This window comes from Mustela nivalis, assembly GCF_964662115.1.
Source record: "Mustela nivalis genome assembly, chromosome: X".
In the NCBI taxonomy this organism is placed as follows: Eukaryota; Metazoa; Chordata; class Mammalia; order Carnivora; family Mustelidae; genus Mustela; species Mustela nivalis.
The window spans coordinates 72910945-72925954 of record NC_139040.1 but is presented as its reverse complement, the minus strand read 5'-3'; the positions used below and the strand labels follow the sequence as shown (position 1 = coordinate 72925954).

At 38.1% G+C, this 15010-nt stretch overlaps 1 protein-coding gene across 1 annotated transcript in view; it reads left to right on the top strand.

The window, feature by feature from the left end:
• HEPH (hephaestin) overlaps positions 1-15010 on the top strand; it is a 125869-nt gene that overhangs the window by 31247 nt on the left and 79612 nt on the right. The window contains exon 8 of the mRNA XM_082715898.1: positions 14656-14787. Within this exon, the coding sequence (XP_082572024.1) occupies positions 14656-14787 (132 nt within the window). The remainder of the gene's footprint in view (positions 1-14655; positions 14788-15010) is intronic.

The window sequence follows — 15010 nt, the reverse complement described above, 5'->3', positions numbered from 1 at the left end:
ATTAATTGTTTTATATAGTTGGCTGCTCTCATGTTGGGCGCATAGATATTTAAAACTGTTAGATCTTCTTGTTGGACAGACCCTTTGAGTATGATGTGGTGTCCTTCCTCATCTCTTATTATAGTCTTTGGCTTAAAATCTAATGGATCTGATATAAGGATTGCCACTCCTGCTTTCTTCTGATGTCCATTAGCATGGTAAATTCTTTTCCACCCCTTCACTTTCAATCTGGAGGAGTCTTCGCCTTAAAATGAGTTTCTTGGAGGAAACATATAGATGAGTTTTGGTTTTTTATCCATTTTGATACCCTGTGTCTTTTGACTGGGGCATTTAGCCCATTAACATTCAGGGTAACTATTGAGAGATATGAATTTAGTGCCATTGTATTGCCTGGAAGGTTCCTGTTACTGTATAGTGTCTTTGTTCCTTTCTGATCTACCACTTGTAGGCTCTCTCTTTGCTTAGAGGACCCCTTTCAATATTTCCTGTAGAGCTGGTTTGGTGTTTGCAAATTCTTTCAGTTTTTGTCCTGGAAGCTTTTAATCTCTCCATCTATTTTCAATGATAGCCTAGCTGGATATAGTATTCTTGGCTGCATGTTTTTCTCGTTTAGTGCTCTGAAATCATCATGCCAGCTCTTTCTGGCCTGCCTGGTCTCTGTAGATAAGTCAGCTGCCAATCTAATATTTTTACCATTGTATGTTACAGACTTCTTTTCCCGGGCTGCTTTCAGGATTTTCTCTTTCTCACTAAGACTTGTAAATTGTACTATTAGGTGACGGGGTCTGGGCCTATTCTTATTGATCTTGAGGGACGTTCTCTGAACCTCCCGAATTTTTATACTCATTCCCTTTGCCATATTGGGGAAATTCTCCCCAATAATTCTCTCCAGTATACCTTCTGCTCCCCTCTCTCTTTCTTCTTCTTCTTGAATCCCAATTATTCTAATGTTGTTTCATCTTATGTTGTCACTTATCATCGAATTCTCCCCTCGTGGTCCAGTAGCTGTTTGTCCCTCTTTTGCTCAGCTTCTTTATTCTCTGTCATTTGGTCTTCTATATCACTAATTCTTTCTTCTGCCTCATTTATCCTAGCAGTGAGAGTCTCCATTTTTGATTGCACCTCATTAATAGCTTTTTTTGGTTTCAACTTGGTTAGATTTTAGTTCTTTTATTTCTCCAGAAATGGCTTTTATATCTCCAGATAGGGTTTCTCTAATATCTTCCATGCCTTTTTCGAGCCCGGCTAGAACCTTGAGAATTGTCATTCTGACTTCTAGATCTGTCATATTACCAATGTCTGTATTTATTAGGTCCCTAGCCTTCGGCACTTCCTCTTGTTCTTTTTTTTTGTGTTGAATTTTTTCACCTTGTCATTTTGTCCAGATAAGAGTGTATGAAGGAGCAAGTAAAATACTAAAACGGTGGCAACAACCCCAGGAAAATATGCTTTAACTAAATCAAAAGAGATCCCAAATCGTGAGGGGGGAGAAAGGGGATAAAAAGAGGTTCAAAAAGAAAAAAAGAAAAAATAAATAAAACAAAGAATTAAAAAAAGAAAACGAATAAAGAAAAATATAATAAAGATAATATATATATTAGGTAAACTAGTTAAAAAAACGTTAAAAAAAGAAAAGGGTAACAGGTAAAAACAATTTTTGCAGAAGAAGGGAAAAAAATGAAAAAAAAAATAAATTAACTGCAAGTCTAAAAACATCACATTGAGAAAGCCATGAGTTCCGTGCTTTGCTTTCTCCTCCTCTGGAATTCTGCTGATCTTCTTGGTATTGAAACCACACTCCTTGGTAGGTGAACTTGGTCTTGGCTGGATTTCTTGTTGTTCTTCTGGGGGAGGGGCCTGGTGTAGTGATTCTCAAGTGTCTTTGCCCCAGGCAGAATTGCACCGCCCTTAGAAGGGGCCGGGCTGAGTAATCCGCTCGGGTTTGCTATCAGGAGCTTTTGTTCCCTGAGCCCTTTCTGTAGAGTTTAGGAGGATGGGAATACAAATGGCGGCCTCCTGGTCTCTGGCCCGGAGGAACCGAGAGCCCGGGGCCCCACTCCTCAGTGCATCCTCAGAGAACAGTGCCCAGTTACTCCCGTCTGCCTGACCTCCAGCCGTACTCCCAGCTCACCGAGCCTGCGACCAGTTCAAGGTAACCCCGAGCTGTGATCTTACTGTCGGCTCTGTCTCTGTAGCTGGTTTTCCCATTCCAATACCCGCAAGCTCTGCGACACTCAGACACCCCCGATACTTCTAGGACCCCACGTTTGCTTCGCCCCGGTTTAGCCTCTCGAGTGATGTCCCTCAGCGGAACAGACTTTTAAAAGTCCCGATTTTGTGCTCCATTGCTCCGCCGCTTGTCGTTAGCCGGCCCCTCCCCCCGGGGTCTATCTTCCCGTCGCTTTGGATTCACTTTCTGCCGGTCCTAACTTTCAGAAAGTGGTTGTTTTTCTGTTTCCAGAATTGCTGTTCTTCTTCTCTTCGATCTGCTGATGGATTTGCAGGTGTTTACAATCTTTAGATAAGCTATCTAGCTGATCTCCTGCTAGCTGATGTAGTCTCAGCCTGCTACTTCTCTGCCATCTTGACTCCTCCTACTTAATTTTTTATTTTAATTTTCTAAGAAGCCACCATAATGTTTTTCACGGTGTCTGTACCATTTTATATTTCCACCAAGAGGGCAGAAGGTGACAATTTCCTTAATTCTTTAAATTCTTTAAACGTTTGGCAATTAAAGTGCTGGGAGGCCGTCCAGCCCTAGACTCTTGTTTGATAGTAGATTGTTGATTGCTGATTCAATTTATTTTTTTAAAAATATTTTATTTCATTTATTTATTTGTTTATTTATTTGACACACAGAGAGAGGGGTCACAAGTAGGCAGAGCAGTAAGCAGAGGAACAGAAGATGGAGAAACACTCTCCCCACTGAGCAGAGAGTCCAATGCAGGGCTTAATCCCAGGATCCTGGGATCATGACCCAAGCCAAATGCAAACATTTAACCCACTGAGCCACCCAGGCACCCCTGATTACTGATTCAGTTTCTTTGCTTGTTATGGGTCTGTCCAGATTTTCTATTTCTTTCTGTTTTAATGTGGTAGTTTTTAAGTTTATAAAAATGTATCCATTTCTTCCAGATTGCCTAATTTGTTGGCATATAATTGGTAATAATATTTTCTTATAATTGTATTTCTTCAGTGTGGGTTTTGGTCTCTCCTCTTTCTATCATGATTTTATTTATTTGGGTCCTATCTTTCTTTTTCTTTTATTTATTTATTATTTTTTTAATATGACTGGTTAGGGATTTATCAATCCTAGATCCTAGTTTTATCAAACTGTTAGAATGTCATTTTTATTTGTATATCATTGATTTCTCTTCTAATCTTTATTATTTCCCTTCTGCTATATTTAGGCTTCATTTGTAGTTCCCTTTCTAGCTCCTTTAGGAGTAAGTAAGGTTAGGTGGTATGTTTGAGAATTTACTTGTTTGAGAAAGGCCTTTATTGCTATATTCTTGCCTCTTAGGACCACCTTTGCTGCATCCCAATGGTTTTGAACTATCACATTTTCATTTGCTTTCATGTATTTTTTAAATCCTTCTTTAATTTCCTTGTTGACCCATTCATTCTTTATTAGTTTTTTCCATTCCTTCTTTTTTTTATCACCACATTCCATCTAAATATATTTTTATAATTTATTTTATTTTTTATAAACATATAATGTATTATTAGCCACAGGGGTACAGCTCTGTGAATTGCCAGGATTACACACTTCATAGCACTCATCATAGCACATACCCTCCCCAATGTCCATAATCCCACCACACTCTCCATACCCCCTCCCCCCAGAAACCTTCGGTTTGTTTTGTGAGATTAAGAGTCTCTTATGGCTTATCTCTTTCCTGATCCCATCTTGTTTCATTTATTCTTTTCCTACCCCCCAAACCCTCCACATTGCATCTCAACTTCCTCACATCAGGGAGATCATATGATAGTTGTCTTTCTCCAATTGACTTATTTCCCTAAGCATAATACCCTCTAGTTCCAGCCATGTCATCGCAAATGGCAAGATTTCATTTCTTTTGATGGCTGCATAGTATTCCATTGTATATATATATACCACCTATTCTTTTTCCATTCATCTGTTGATGGGCATCTAGGTTCTTTCCACAGTTTGGCTATTGTAGACATTGCTGCTATAAACATTCGGGTGCACATATCCCTTTGGATCACTACATTTGTATCTTTATACCCAGTAGTGCAATTGCTGGGTCATAGGATAGCTCTATTTTCAACTTTTTTTGAGAAACACCCATGCTTTTTTCCAGAGTGGTTGCACAAGCTTGCATTACCACCAACAGTGTAGGTGGGTTCCCCTATCTCTGCATCCTCGCCAGCATCTGTCATTTCCTGACTTGTTGATTTTAGCCATTCTGACTGGTGTGAGGTGGTATCTCATCATGGTTTTGATTTCTATTTCCCTGATGCTGAGTGATGTGGAGCACTTTTGCATGGGTCTGTTGACCATTGGGATGTCTTCTTTGCAGAAATGTCTGTTCATGTCCCCTGCCCATTTCTTGATTGGATTATTTGTTCTTTGGGTGTTGCGTTTGATAAGCTCTTTATAGATTTTGGATACTATCCCTTTATCTGATCTGTCATTTGCAAATATCTTCTCCCATTCTGTCAGTTGTCTTTTGGTTTTGTTAACTGTTTCCTTTGCTGTGCAAAAGCTTTTGATCTTGATGAAATCTCAATAGTTCATTTCTGCCCTTGCTTCCCTTGCCTTTTGGCGATGTTCTTAGGAAAAAGTTGCTGCGGCTGAGGTTGAAGAGATTGCTGCCAGTGTTCTCCACAAGGACTTTGATTGAGTCCTTCCTCACATTGAGGTCCTTCATCCATTTTGAGTCTATTATCCTGTGTTGTGTAAGGAAATGGTCCACTCTTATTTTTCTACATGAGGCTGTCCAGTTTTCCCAGTACCATTTGTTGAAGAGGCCGTCTTTTTTCCATTGGACATTCTTTCCTGCTTTGTTGAAGATTAGTTGACCATAGAGTTGAGGGTCTATTTCTGGGGTCCCGATTCTGTTCCATTGATCTATGTGTCTGTTTTTGTACCAGTACCATACTGTCTTGATGATGACAGGTTTGTAATAGAGCTTGAAGTCCGGGATTGTGATGCCACCAACTTTGGGTTTCTTTTTCAAAATTCCTTTGGCTATTTGAGGTATTTTCTGGTTCCATATATATTTTAAGGTTATTTGTTCCATTTATTTGAAAAAAATGGGTGGGATTTTGATAGGCATTGCATTAAATGTGTAGATTGCTTTAGGTAGAGTAGACATTTTCATAATATTTGTTCTTCCAATCCAGGAGCATGGAACATTTTTCCATTTCTTTGTGTCTTCTGCAATTTCTTTCATGAGTACTTTATAGTTTTCTGAGTATAGATTCTTTGCCTGTTTGGTTAGGTTTATTCATAGGTATCTTATGGTTTTGGGTGCAATTGTAAATGGGATTGACTTCTTAATTTCTCTTTCTTCTGTCTTGTTGTTGGTGTAGAGAAATGCAACTGATTTCTGTGCATTGATTTTATATCCTGACACCTTACTGAATTCCTGTACAAAGTTCTACCAGTTTTGGAGTGGAGTCTTTTGGGTTTTCCATATAGAGTATCATATCATCTGCAAAGAGATATATTTGAATTCTTCTTTGCCTATTTGGATGCCTTTAATTTCTTTTTTTTTTTTTTTTTCTTGACTGATTGCTGAGGCTAAGACTTCTAGTACTATTTTGAACAGTAGTGGTGATAACGGACATCCTTGTCGTATTCCTGACCTTAGCAGAAAAGCTTTTAGTTTTTCTCCATTGAGAATGATATTTGCCGTGGGTTTTTCATAGGTGGCTTTGATAATATTGAGGTATGTGCCCTCTATCCCTACACTTTGAAGGGTTTTAATCAGGAAGGGATGCTGCACTTTGTCAAATGCTTTTTCAGCATCTATTGAGAGTATCATATGGTTCTTATTCTATCTTTTATTAATGTATTGTATCATATTGATTGATTTGCGGATGTTGAACCAACCTTGCAGCTCTGGAATAAATCCCACTTGGTCATGGTGAATAATCCTTTTAATATACTGTTGGATACTATTGGCCAGTATTTTGGTGAGAATTTTCGCATCTGTGTTCATCAACGATATTGGTCTGTAATTTTCTTTTTTGATGGGATCTTTGTTTGGTTTTGGGATCAAGGGGTCGCTGGCCTCATAAAATGAATTTGGAAATTTTTCTTTCCATTTCTATTCTTTGGAACAGTTTCAGGAGAATAGGAATTAATTCTTCTTTAAATGTTTGGTAGAATTCCCCTGGAAGCTGTTTGGCCCTAGACTTTTGTTTGTTTGGAGATTTTTGATGACTGTTTCAATCTCCTTACTGGTTATGGGTCTGTTCAGGTTTTCTATTTCTTCCTGGTTCAGTTGTGGTAGTTCATATGTCTCTAGAAATGTATCCATTTCTTCCAGATTGTCAAATTTGTTGAGATAGAGTTCCTCATAGTATGTTCTTATAATTGTTTGTAGATCTTTGGTGTTGGTTGTGATCTCTCCTCTTTCATTCATGATTTTATTTATTTGGGTCCTTTCTCTTTTCTTTTTGTTAAGTCTGGCCAGGGGTTTGTCAATCTTATTAATTCTCTCAAAGAACCAGCTCCTAGTGTTGTTGATTTGCTTTATTGTTTTTTGTTTGTTTGTTTTTGTTTTTTTAGTTTCTATTTCATTGATTTCTGCTCTGATCTTTATGATTTCTCTTCTCCTGCTGGGTTTAGGGTTTCTTTCTTGTTCTTTGTCCAGCTCCTTTAGGTGTAGGGTTATGTTGTGTATTTGAGACCTTTCTTGTTTCTCGAGAAAGGCTTGTACCACTATATATTTTCCTCTCAGGAATTCCTTTGTTGTTTCCCACATATCTTCAACCCTTGTGTTTTCATTATCATTTGTTTCCAAGAATTTTTTCAAATAATCTATAATTTCCTGGTTGACCCATTCATTTTTTAGAAGGATGCTGTTTAGTCTCCATGTATTTGGGTTCTTTCCAACGTTGCTCTTGTGATTGAGTTCTAGCTTCAGAGCATTGTGGTCTGAAAATATGCAGGGAATGATCCCAATCTTTTGATTCCGCTTGAGACCTGATTTAGGACCCAGGATGTGATCTATTCTGGAGAATGTTCCATGTGCACTAGAGAAGAATGTATATTGTGTTGCTTTGAGATGTAATGTTCTGAATATATCTGTGATGTCCATTTGGTCCAGTTGGTCATTTAAGGCCTCTATTTCCTTATTGATCTTTTGCTTAGATGATCTGTCCATTTTAGTGAGGGGAGTATTAAAGTCCCCTACTATTATTGTATTATTGTAGATGTATTTCTTTGATTTTGTTATTAATTGGTTTATATAGTTGGCTTCTCCCATGTTAGGGACATAGATATTTAAAATTGTTAGGTCTTCTTGTTGGGCAGACCCTTTGAGTATGATATATTGTCCTTCCTCATATCTTATTATACTCTTTGGTTTAAAATCTAATTGATCTGTTATAAGGATTGCCACCCCAGCTTTCTTCTGATGTCCATTAGCATGGTACATTGTTTTCCAACCCCTCACTTTAAATCTGGAGGTGTCTTCAGGTCTAAAATTAGTTTCCTGTAGGTAGTATGTTGATTTTTCTTTAATCCATTCTGATACCCTTTGTCTTTTGATTGGGGCATTTAGCCCATTAAAATTCATAGTAACTATTGAGAGTTATGAATTTAGTGCCATTGTATTGCCTGTAAGGTGGCTGTTATTGTATATTGTCTCTGTTCCTTTAGATCTACTACTTTTAGGCTCTCTCTTTGCTTACAGGACCCCTTTCAATATTTCCTGTAGAGTTGGTTTGGTTTTTTCAAATTCTTTCAGTTTTTGTTTTTTTGTTTTTTTTGTTTTTTTGTTTTTGTCCTGGAAGATTTTTATCTTTCCTTCCATTTTCAGTGATAGCCTAGCTGGATATAGTATACTTGGCTGCATGTTTTTCTCATTTAGTGCTCTGAATATATCACGCCAGTTTTTTTCTGGCCTGACAGGTCTCTGTGGATAGGTCTGCTGCCAATCTAATGTTTCTACCCTTGTATGTTATAGACTTCTTTTCCCAGGCTGCTTTCAGGATTTTCTCTTTGTCGCTAAGACTTGTAAATTTTACCATCAGGTTACAAGGTGTGGACCTATTTTTGTTGATTTTGAGGGATGTTCTTTGCATCTCCTGGATTTTGATGTTTGTTTCCTTTGCCATATTAGGGAAATTCTCTCCAGTAATTCTCTCCAATATACCTTCTGCTCCCCTCTCTCTTTCTTCTTCTTCTGGTATCCCAATTATTCTAATGTTGTGTCATCTTAGGGTGTCACTTATCTCTTGAATTCTCTCCTCATGGTCCAGTATGTGTTTGTCTCTCTTTTGCTCAGCTTCTTTATTCTCTGTCACTTGGTCTTCTATATCACTAATTCTTTCTTCTGCCTTATTTATCCTAGCAGTAAGAGCCTCCATTTTTTATTGCACTTCATTAATAGCTTTTTAAATTTCAACTGGTTAGATTTTAGTTCTTTTATTTCTCTAGAAAGGGCTTTTATCTCTCTGGAGAGGGTTTCTCTAATATCTTCAATGCCTTTTTTGAGCCCGCTAGAACCTTGAGAATCATCATTCTGAACTCTAGATCTGTCATATTACCAATGTCTGCATTGATTAGGTCCCCAGTCTTTGGTGCTGCCTCCTGTTAATTTTTTTTTTTTTCTTTGTGGTGAGTTTTTCTGCCTTGTCATTTTGTCCAGATAAGATTTGCCTTCTCCTCCTCTGGAATTCTGCTGTTCTCCTTGGTGAGTGAAGTTGGTCTTGACTGGATTTCTTGTTGATCTTCTGGGAGAGGGGCCTGTTGTAGTGATTCTCAAGTGTCTTTGCCCCAGGCGGAATTGTACCATCCTTACCAGGGGCTGGGCTAAGTAATCCGCTCAGGTTTGCTTTCGGGAGCTTTTGTTCCCTGAGCGCTTTCTGTAGAGTTCTGGAAGATGGGAATGAAGATGGTGGCCTCCCAATCTCTAGCCCGGAGGAGCCAAGAGCTCGGGGTCCCACTTCTCAGTGTGCCCTCAGAGAAAAGCGCCCAACCACCCCTGTCTCCCTGGCCTCTGGTCACGCTTGGAGGAAAGCGCTCAATCACTCGCACTTGGAGAAAAGCACCCAATCCCTTCCATCTCCGTAGCTTTCAGTCGCACTCCGAGCTCACCCAGCCTGTGACAGGTTCAAGGTAACCTTGAGCTGAGAGCTCACTCCTAGGCTTTGTCACTGTAGCCAGCTTCCCTGATCTAATGCCTGCAACCTATGCAACACTCAGACACCCCGGGTCCTTCTGCAACCCCATGGGACCTGGGGTTTTTCTGACCCTATGTGGGCTTCCCCCTGGTTTAGCCTCTGGAGCAATGTCCCTCCATGGAGAAGACTTTTAAAAGTCCTGATTCTCTATGATTTTATCTTCTATATCACTGGCTATCTCTTTGCCTTGTTCTTCCTTTCCTGTTAGAGCCTCCATATCTGACTGCATCTTAGTAATAGCATTTTAACTTCAGCTTAATTAGATTTAATTATTTTATTTCTGCAGTAAAGAGTTCTCAAGTGTCTTCTATGTTTTTTTCAAGCCCAGCTAGCATATTTATAATAATTTATTTAATAGATTTCATTTATTTATTTGAGAGAGAGAGAGATAGAACGAGAGCACAGGAAGGGTGGGAAGGGGCAGAAGGAGGGAGAGAAGCAGACTCTTTGCTGAGCAGGTAGCCTGATGTGGAGTTCAATCCCAGGACCCTGAGATCATGACTTGAGACAAAGGAAGATTCTTAACAAAGAATGAACCATGTGCCCCTATAGGGGAAGACATTTTACTTATATCTGTATTGATTAATATCTTCAGTGAGTATTACCTCCTGTTCTTCCTTTTGGGGTGAATTTTTTCATCTCATCATTATGTCCAGAAAAGAATAGAGGACAGAAAGAAAAGACAGCAGTAGCAACAACAACTGAGATTTAAAGAAGAAAGAAGAAGAAGAAGAAGAAGAAGAAGAAGAAGAAGAAGAAGAAGACAAAGCAAGATAAAGCAAGATAAAACAAGAAAGAAAATAGAACAAAACAAAACAAAACAAACTAGATCTTGGGTGTATTTTAATCTGCTTGACAAAAGAAACTAGGTCCCAATACAGGAAAGAAGGAAACACACACACACACACACACACACACATAATTCAATACAATGACATATATATATAATGTGTGTGTGTGTATATATATATATATATATATATATATATATATATGAATTGAAAAAATAAGTTAATAGTTCAAAAAAATAAACCTGAAAGACTAAAGAATTTTTTTAAAAAGTGAATGCTTTATACTGTTTTTCCCAAGAGAAGAAGTTCTTAATTCTCTATGATCTGTAAACTTGGTGTTAGCCAGTTATTCCTGCTGGTCTTCTGGTGGAAGTGTCTGTTGAGCTGATTCCCAGATACCCTTGCAGTTGTGGAAATGTGCCTCTTTTGCCAGGGGGCCAGGCTTAGTGTAAGAGGCAACAGATTCCACTATGTGGTGCTGTTTTGCTCCCTGAAGTCTTTCAGCAAAGATGGGCAAGATTAAAATGCTGGTGCCCTACTCTCTAGCCCCAGAACTGAAAGTTCTTCCCCAACTCTTCAGTGAGCACTCATAAAGAAGCAATCACTCTTGTCTCTCTGGTTTCTGTCTGAACTCTGCGTTCACCCAGCCTGTGACTTTTTATCTGAGGCATATAATTGAGTTTCAAGTATCCAAATTTTATGGACTCTTGTTGTGCAGATCCATGCTGTTCTCCCCAGGGGAGGGATGGGGTCTTGCTTTTACTTCTGCCTTTTCCTGGGCCCCTGCCAAAGAGCAGTTGCACCATCATGAAGTGGTTCACAGTTTGTGGCAACACAAAGCAAAAAGCTTGTGCCAAGACTCACAGTCCTCAGCCAGTTTCCCCACTCTGATGCCTGGGAAATCTGCTCCACACAGACAACCCCATTCTTCTTGTAACCATGAGTACCCAGAGACTACACTGCACCACCTAGGATTCCACCTCACTTTGCCACTTGAACTTTAAGCCAGGGATGTCCTCCACAATACTAGACTTTTAAAGTTCTGATTTTGTACTCTGCTGCTTCTAGTACTTTGGTTTACCCTCCTTAATCTGGTTCCCTTCTTGGCTGCCATCTCCTCAAATATAGCACACCAGATTCATGTCTCCACACCTCCTACTTTGCCAAAAGTAGTTGTTTTTTCTATTGGCAGAATGGCAGCATTTATTTTCTCAGATCTTGTAGGTATTTAGAATGATTTGACAACTATCAAGCTGATTCCAGGGACTAGACAAACTTAGGGTCCCCTACTCTTCTTTCATTCTAACTCCTCTCCTCTCCAGGTCTTTAATGCATTTTGAGTTAATTTTGCATACGGTATTAAATAGGAGTCCTGCTTCTTTCTTTTGCATATGGAAATCCAGTTTTCACCGCATCATTTGCTTAAAAGACTGTCCCCTCCCCACTGAAAAACACAGTATTTTCAACAAACGATGTTAGCAAAACTGGTCAGCTCTATGCAAAAGAATGTAACCAGACTATTTAATTACACAATACACAAAAATAAACTCAAACTGTATTAAAGACATACATGTGAGACCTAGAACCATAAAAATCTTAAAGGATAGCACAGGGAGTGACCTCTTTGACATTGCTAGTAGCAACTTCTTTCTAAATATGTCTCCTCAGGCAACAAAGATGAAAGCAAAATAAACTATTGGGACTACACCAAAATAAAAAGCTTCTGTACAACAAAGCAAACAGTCAACAAAATAAAAAGGGCAACCTGCAGAATGGAAGAAGATATTTGCAAATGACTTATCCAATAAAGGGTTAGTATCCAAAATATATAAAGAACTTACACAACTCAACACTCAAAAAAGAAATAATTCAATAGAAAGTGGGCAGAAGAAATAAACAGACATTTCTCCAAAGCAGAAATCCAGATAACCAACAGACACATGAATAAATGCTCAACATCACTCATCATTAGGCAAATAAAATTAAAACCACAATGTGGTAACACCTCACATCTGTCAGAACGACGGAAATCAACAACACAAGAAGCAAGAAGTGTTGGTGAGGGTTTGGAGAGAAGGAACCCCTTTTGCACTGTTGGTGGGAATGCAAAGTGGTGAAGACACTGTAAAAGACAGTATTGATTTTCCTCAAAAAGTTATAAATAGAACTATCCAACAATCCAGTAATCCTTCTACTGAATATCTACCAAAAAAATACAACAACTGTAGTTCAAAGGGATATACATACCCATAAGTTTATAGCAGCAAAATATATACAGGATCAGCCCAAGTGTCCATCAATTGAAGAGGTTGTATATATAAACAGTGGAATATTATTCATCCAGAAAAAATGAAATCTTGCCATTTTGCAGCAAAATGATTGGAGCTACAGAGAAAAATGTTAAATGAAAAATGTCATTAAAGAAAGAGAAATACCATATGATTTCACTCATATGAGGAATTTAAGAAATAAGTGAGCAAAGGAAAAGTAAGAGAAAGAGAGGCAAACCACAAGGCCAACTCTTAACTATAGAAAACCAACTAACAGTTACCAGAGGGGAGGTTTGTGGGGGGTGGGTGAAATAAGTGATGGGGATTAAGGAGGGTGCACCTTGTGATGATTTTCAGATGTTGAATGGAAGTGTTGAATCACTATACTGTACACCTGAAACTAATGTAACACTGTATGTTAACTACAGTGTGATAAAGTAAGAATAAAAATAAAGAAAAAAAAATCTCCTTGCTAGTTATGGTAAGATTCAGATATTGTATTTCTATATGCTTTAGTCTTGGTAGGTTTTCTATTCTAGGACTCTGTCCATTTCATCTAGGTTATCCAATTTGTTGGTGTAACATATATATAACTTATACATATATATATATATATATATATATATATATATATATTTCAGTATAATTAGTAGTAATATCTTCCCTTTCCATTTTTGATTTTAGCAATTCGAGTCTCCTCTCTTCCCTTAGTCCATCTCACTGAGAGTTCTTCAATTTTGTTGATGTTTTCAGAGAGCCAACTTTTGGTTTCATTGATTTTCTTTATTGTTTTTCTATTCTGTATTTTGTCTATGTTTTGTCTTTTCTATTTCCTTCCTTCTATTTTTGAGTTTAATTTGTATTTCTTTTCCTAATTCCTTAAGTCTTAAAGTTAAGTTGTTAATCTGAGATCTTTTTTAATGTGAATATTCATAGCTATAAATTTCTCCCTTAGCCCATTTCCCATGGCATCTCGTGTTTTGCTATGCTATGTTTTCATTTTCATTTGCTTCTTGGGTCAGAGATGTAGCATTAGGTGTAGAAATTTAGTAATTTTCATTTGCTTCTTGGATCAGAGGTGTAGCATTAGCTGTAGAAATTGAGTAGAAAACAAGCTAGAAACACTGAGTGAGGGTCTGAGCCAGCATAAATGCTTAGAGTATTGTCTTGATATTTCTGGTTAATCTCAAAGGTGACCCAACCTAGGTCAGAGGTAGTGGGTCACAAAACAAAGAAAACTCCATGAATCATGGCTCAGCTACCTATTTCAAGAACTATACATAGATATAATAATTCTAAATGCTCAGAAATGTTTTAGGATTGAGTCTAGATCAGATATTGAGATGGATCCTACCAGGAAATTCAGCTATAGGAAGAAGGACAATAATTGTAGGGAAAATAGGATTGAATCTGACAGTGGGGTGGGAGAAAGCCCTGGCTTTAAGTCGTTATTCTGTTCCTAATCAGTTATTTGAATTTTGGAGATCAATTCCACATCTTTGAGCTGTAGTTTCCTTATTTGTAAAGTGAAAATATCCCCTGCCCTGTATATGATGTTTGAAGATCAAAATGAGATAATGGATTTTAAAATGCTTTTTATAACTGTAAATTGTAATACATTAGGAAGGGATTATTATTATTATTGAAAATAGAGCATTTTATCCAATTTGAGTTTATGGACAAGGAAGATGTGGTCCATATACACTATGGGGTATTATGCTTCCATCAGAAATGATGAATACCCAACTTTTGTAGCAACATGGACGGGACTGGAAGAGATTATGCTGAGTGAAATAAGTCAAGCAGAGAGAGTCAATTATCATATGGTTTCACTTATTTGTGGAGCATAATATCATGGAGGACAAGGGGTGTTAGGAGAAGGGAGTTGGGGTAAATTGGAAGGGGAGGTGAATCACGAGAGACTATGGACTCTGGAATACAATCTGAGGGGTTTGAAGTGGCGGGGGGTTGGGAGGTTGGGGAACCAGGTGGTGGGTATTATAGAGGGCAGGGATTGCATGGAGCACTGGGTGTGGTGAAAAAATAATGAATACTGTTTTTCTGAAAATAAATTAATTAATAAAAAAAAGAAAATAGAGGATTTTAAAAATCTCTTTCACTTCCCCTTTCTTTCCTTCCTTCTTATTTGGTTTCCATCCCCCTTGTCATCTCTGTTTTTATTCCTATTGTCTCTCCTTCCCATATTCCAGGGCCAGTGATCCGGGCTGAGGTTGGTGACACCATCCAGGTGGTCTTTTACAACCGTGCTTCCCAGCCATTCAGTATACAGCCTCATGGAGTCTTCTATGAGAAAGACTACGAGGGAACTGTGTACAATGATGGTGAGCAAGCAGGGTTTCCAACTAATGTGAGCTGCAGGTAATAACAGATAGCTCTAGAGGAAAAATAAATAAGGGAGGGAATGAAGAAGGAGACAGAATTGATTGTCCTACATGGATGTTGTTAAATGGATCCATGATAATATAGTGAAGCAGGACTGGGTTCAATAAGAGACACATTATTTTAAATATATTTAAATATATTCTGATTAAAATTTTAATTTAT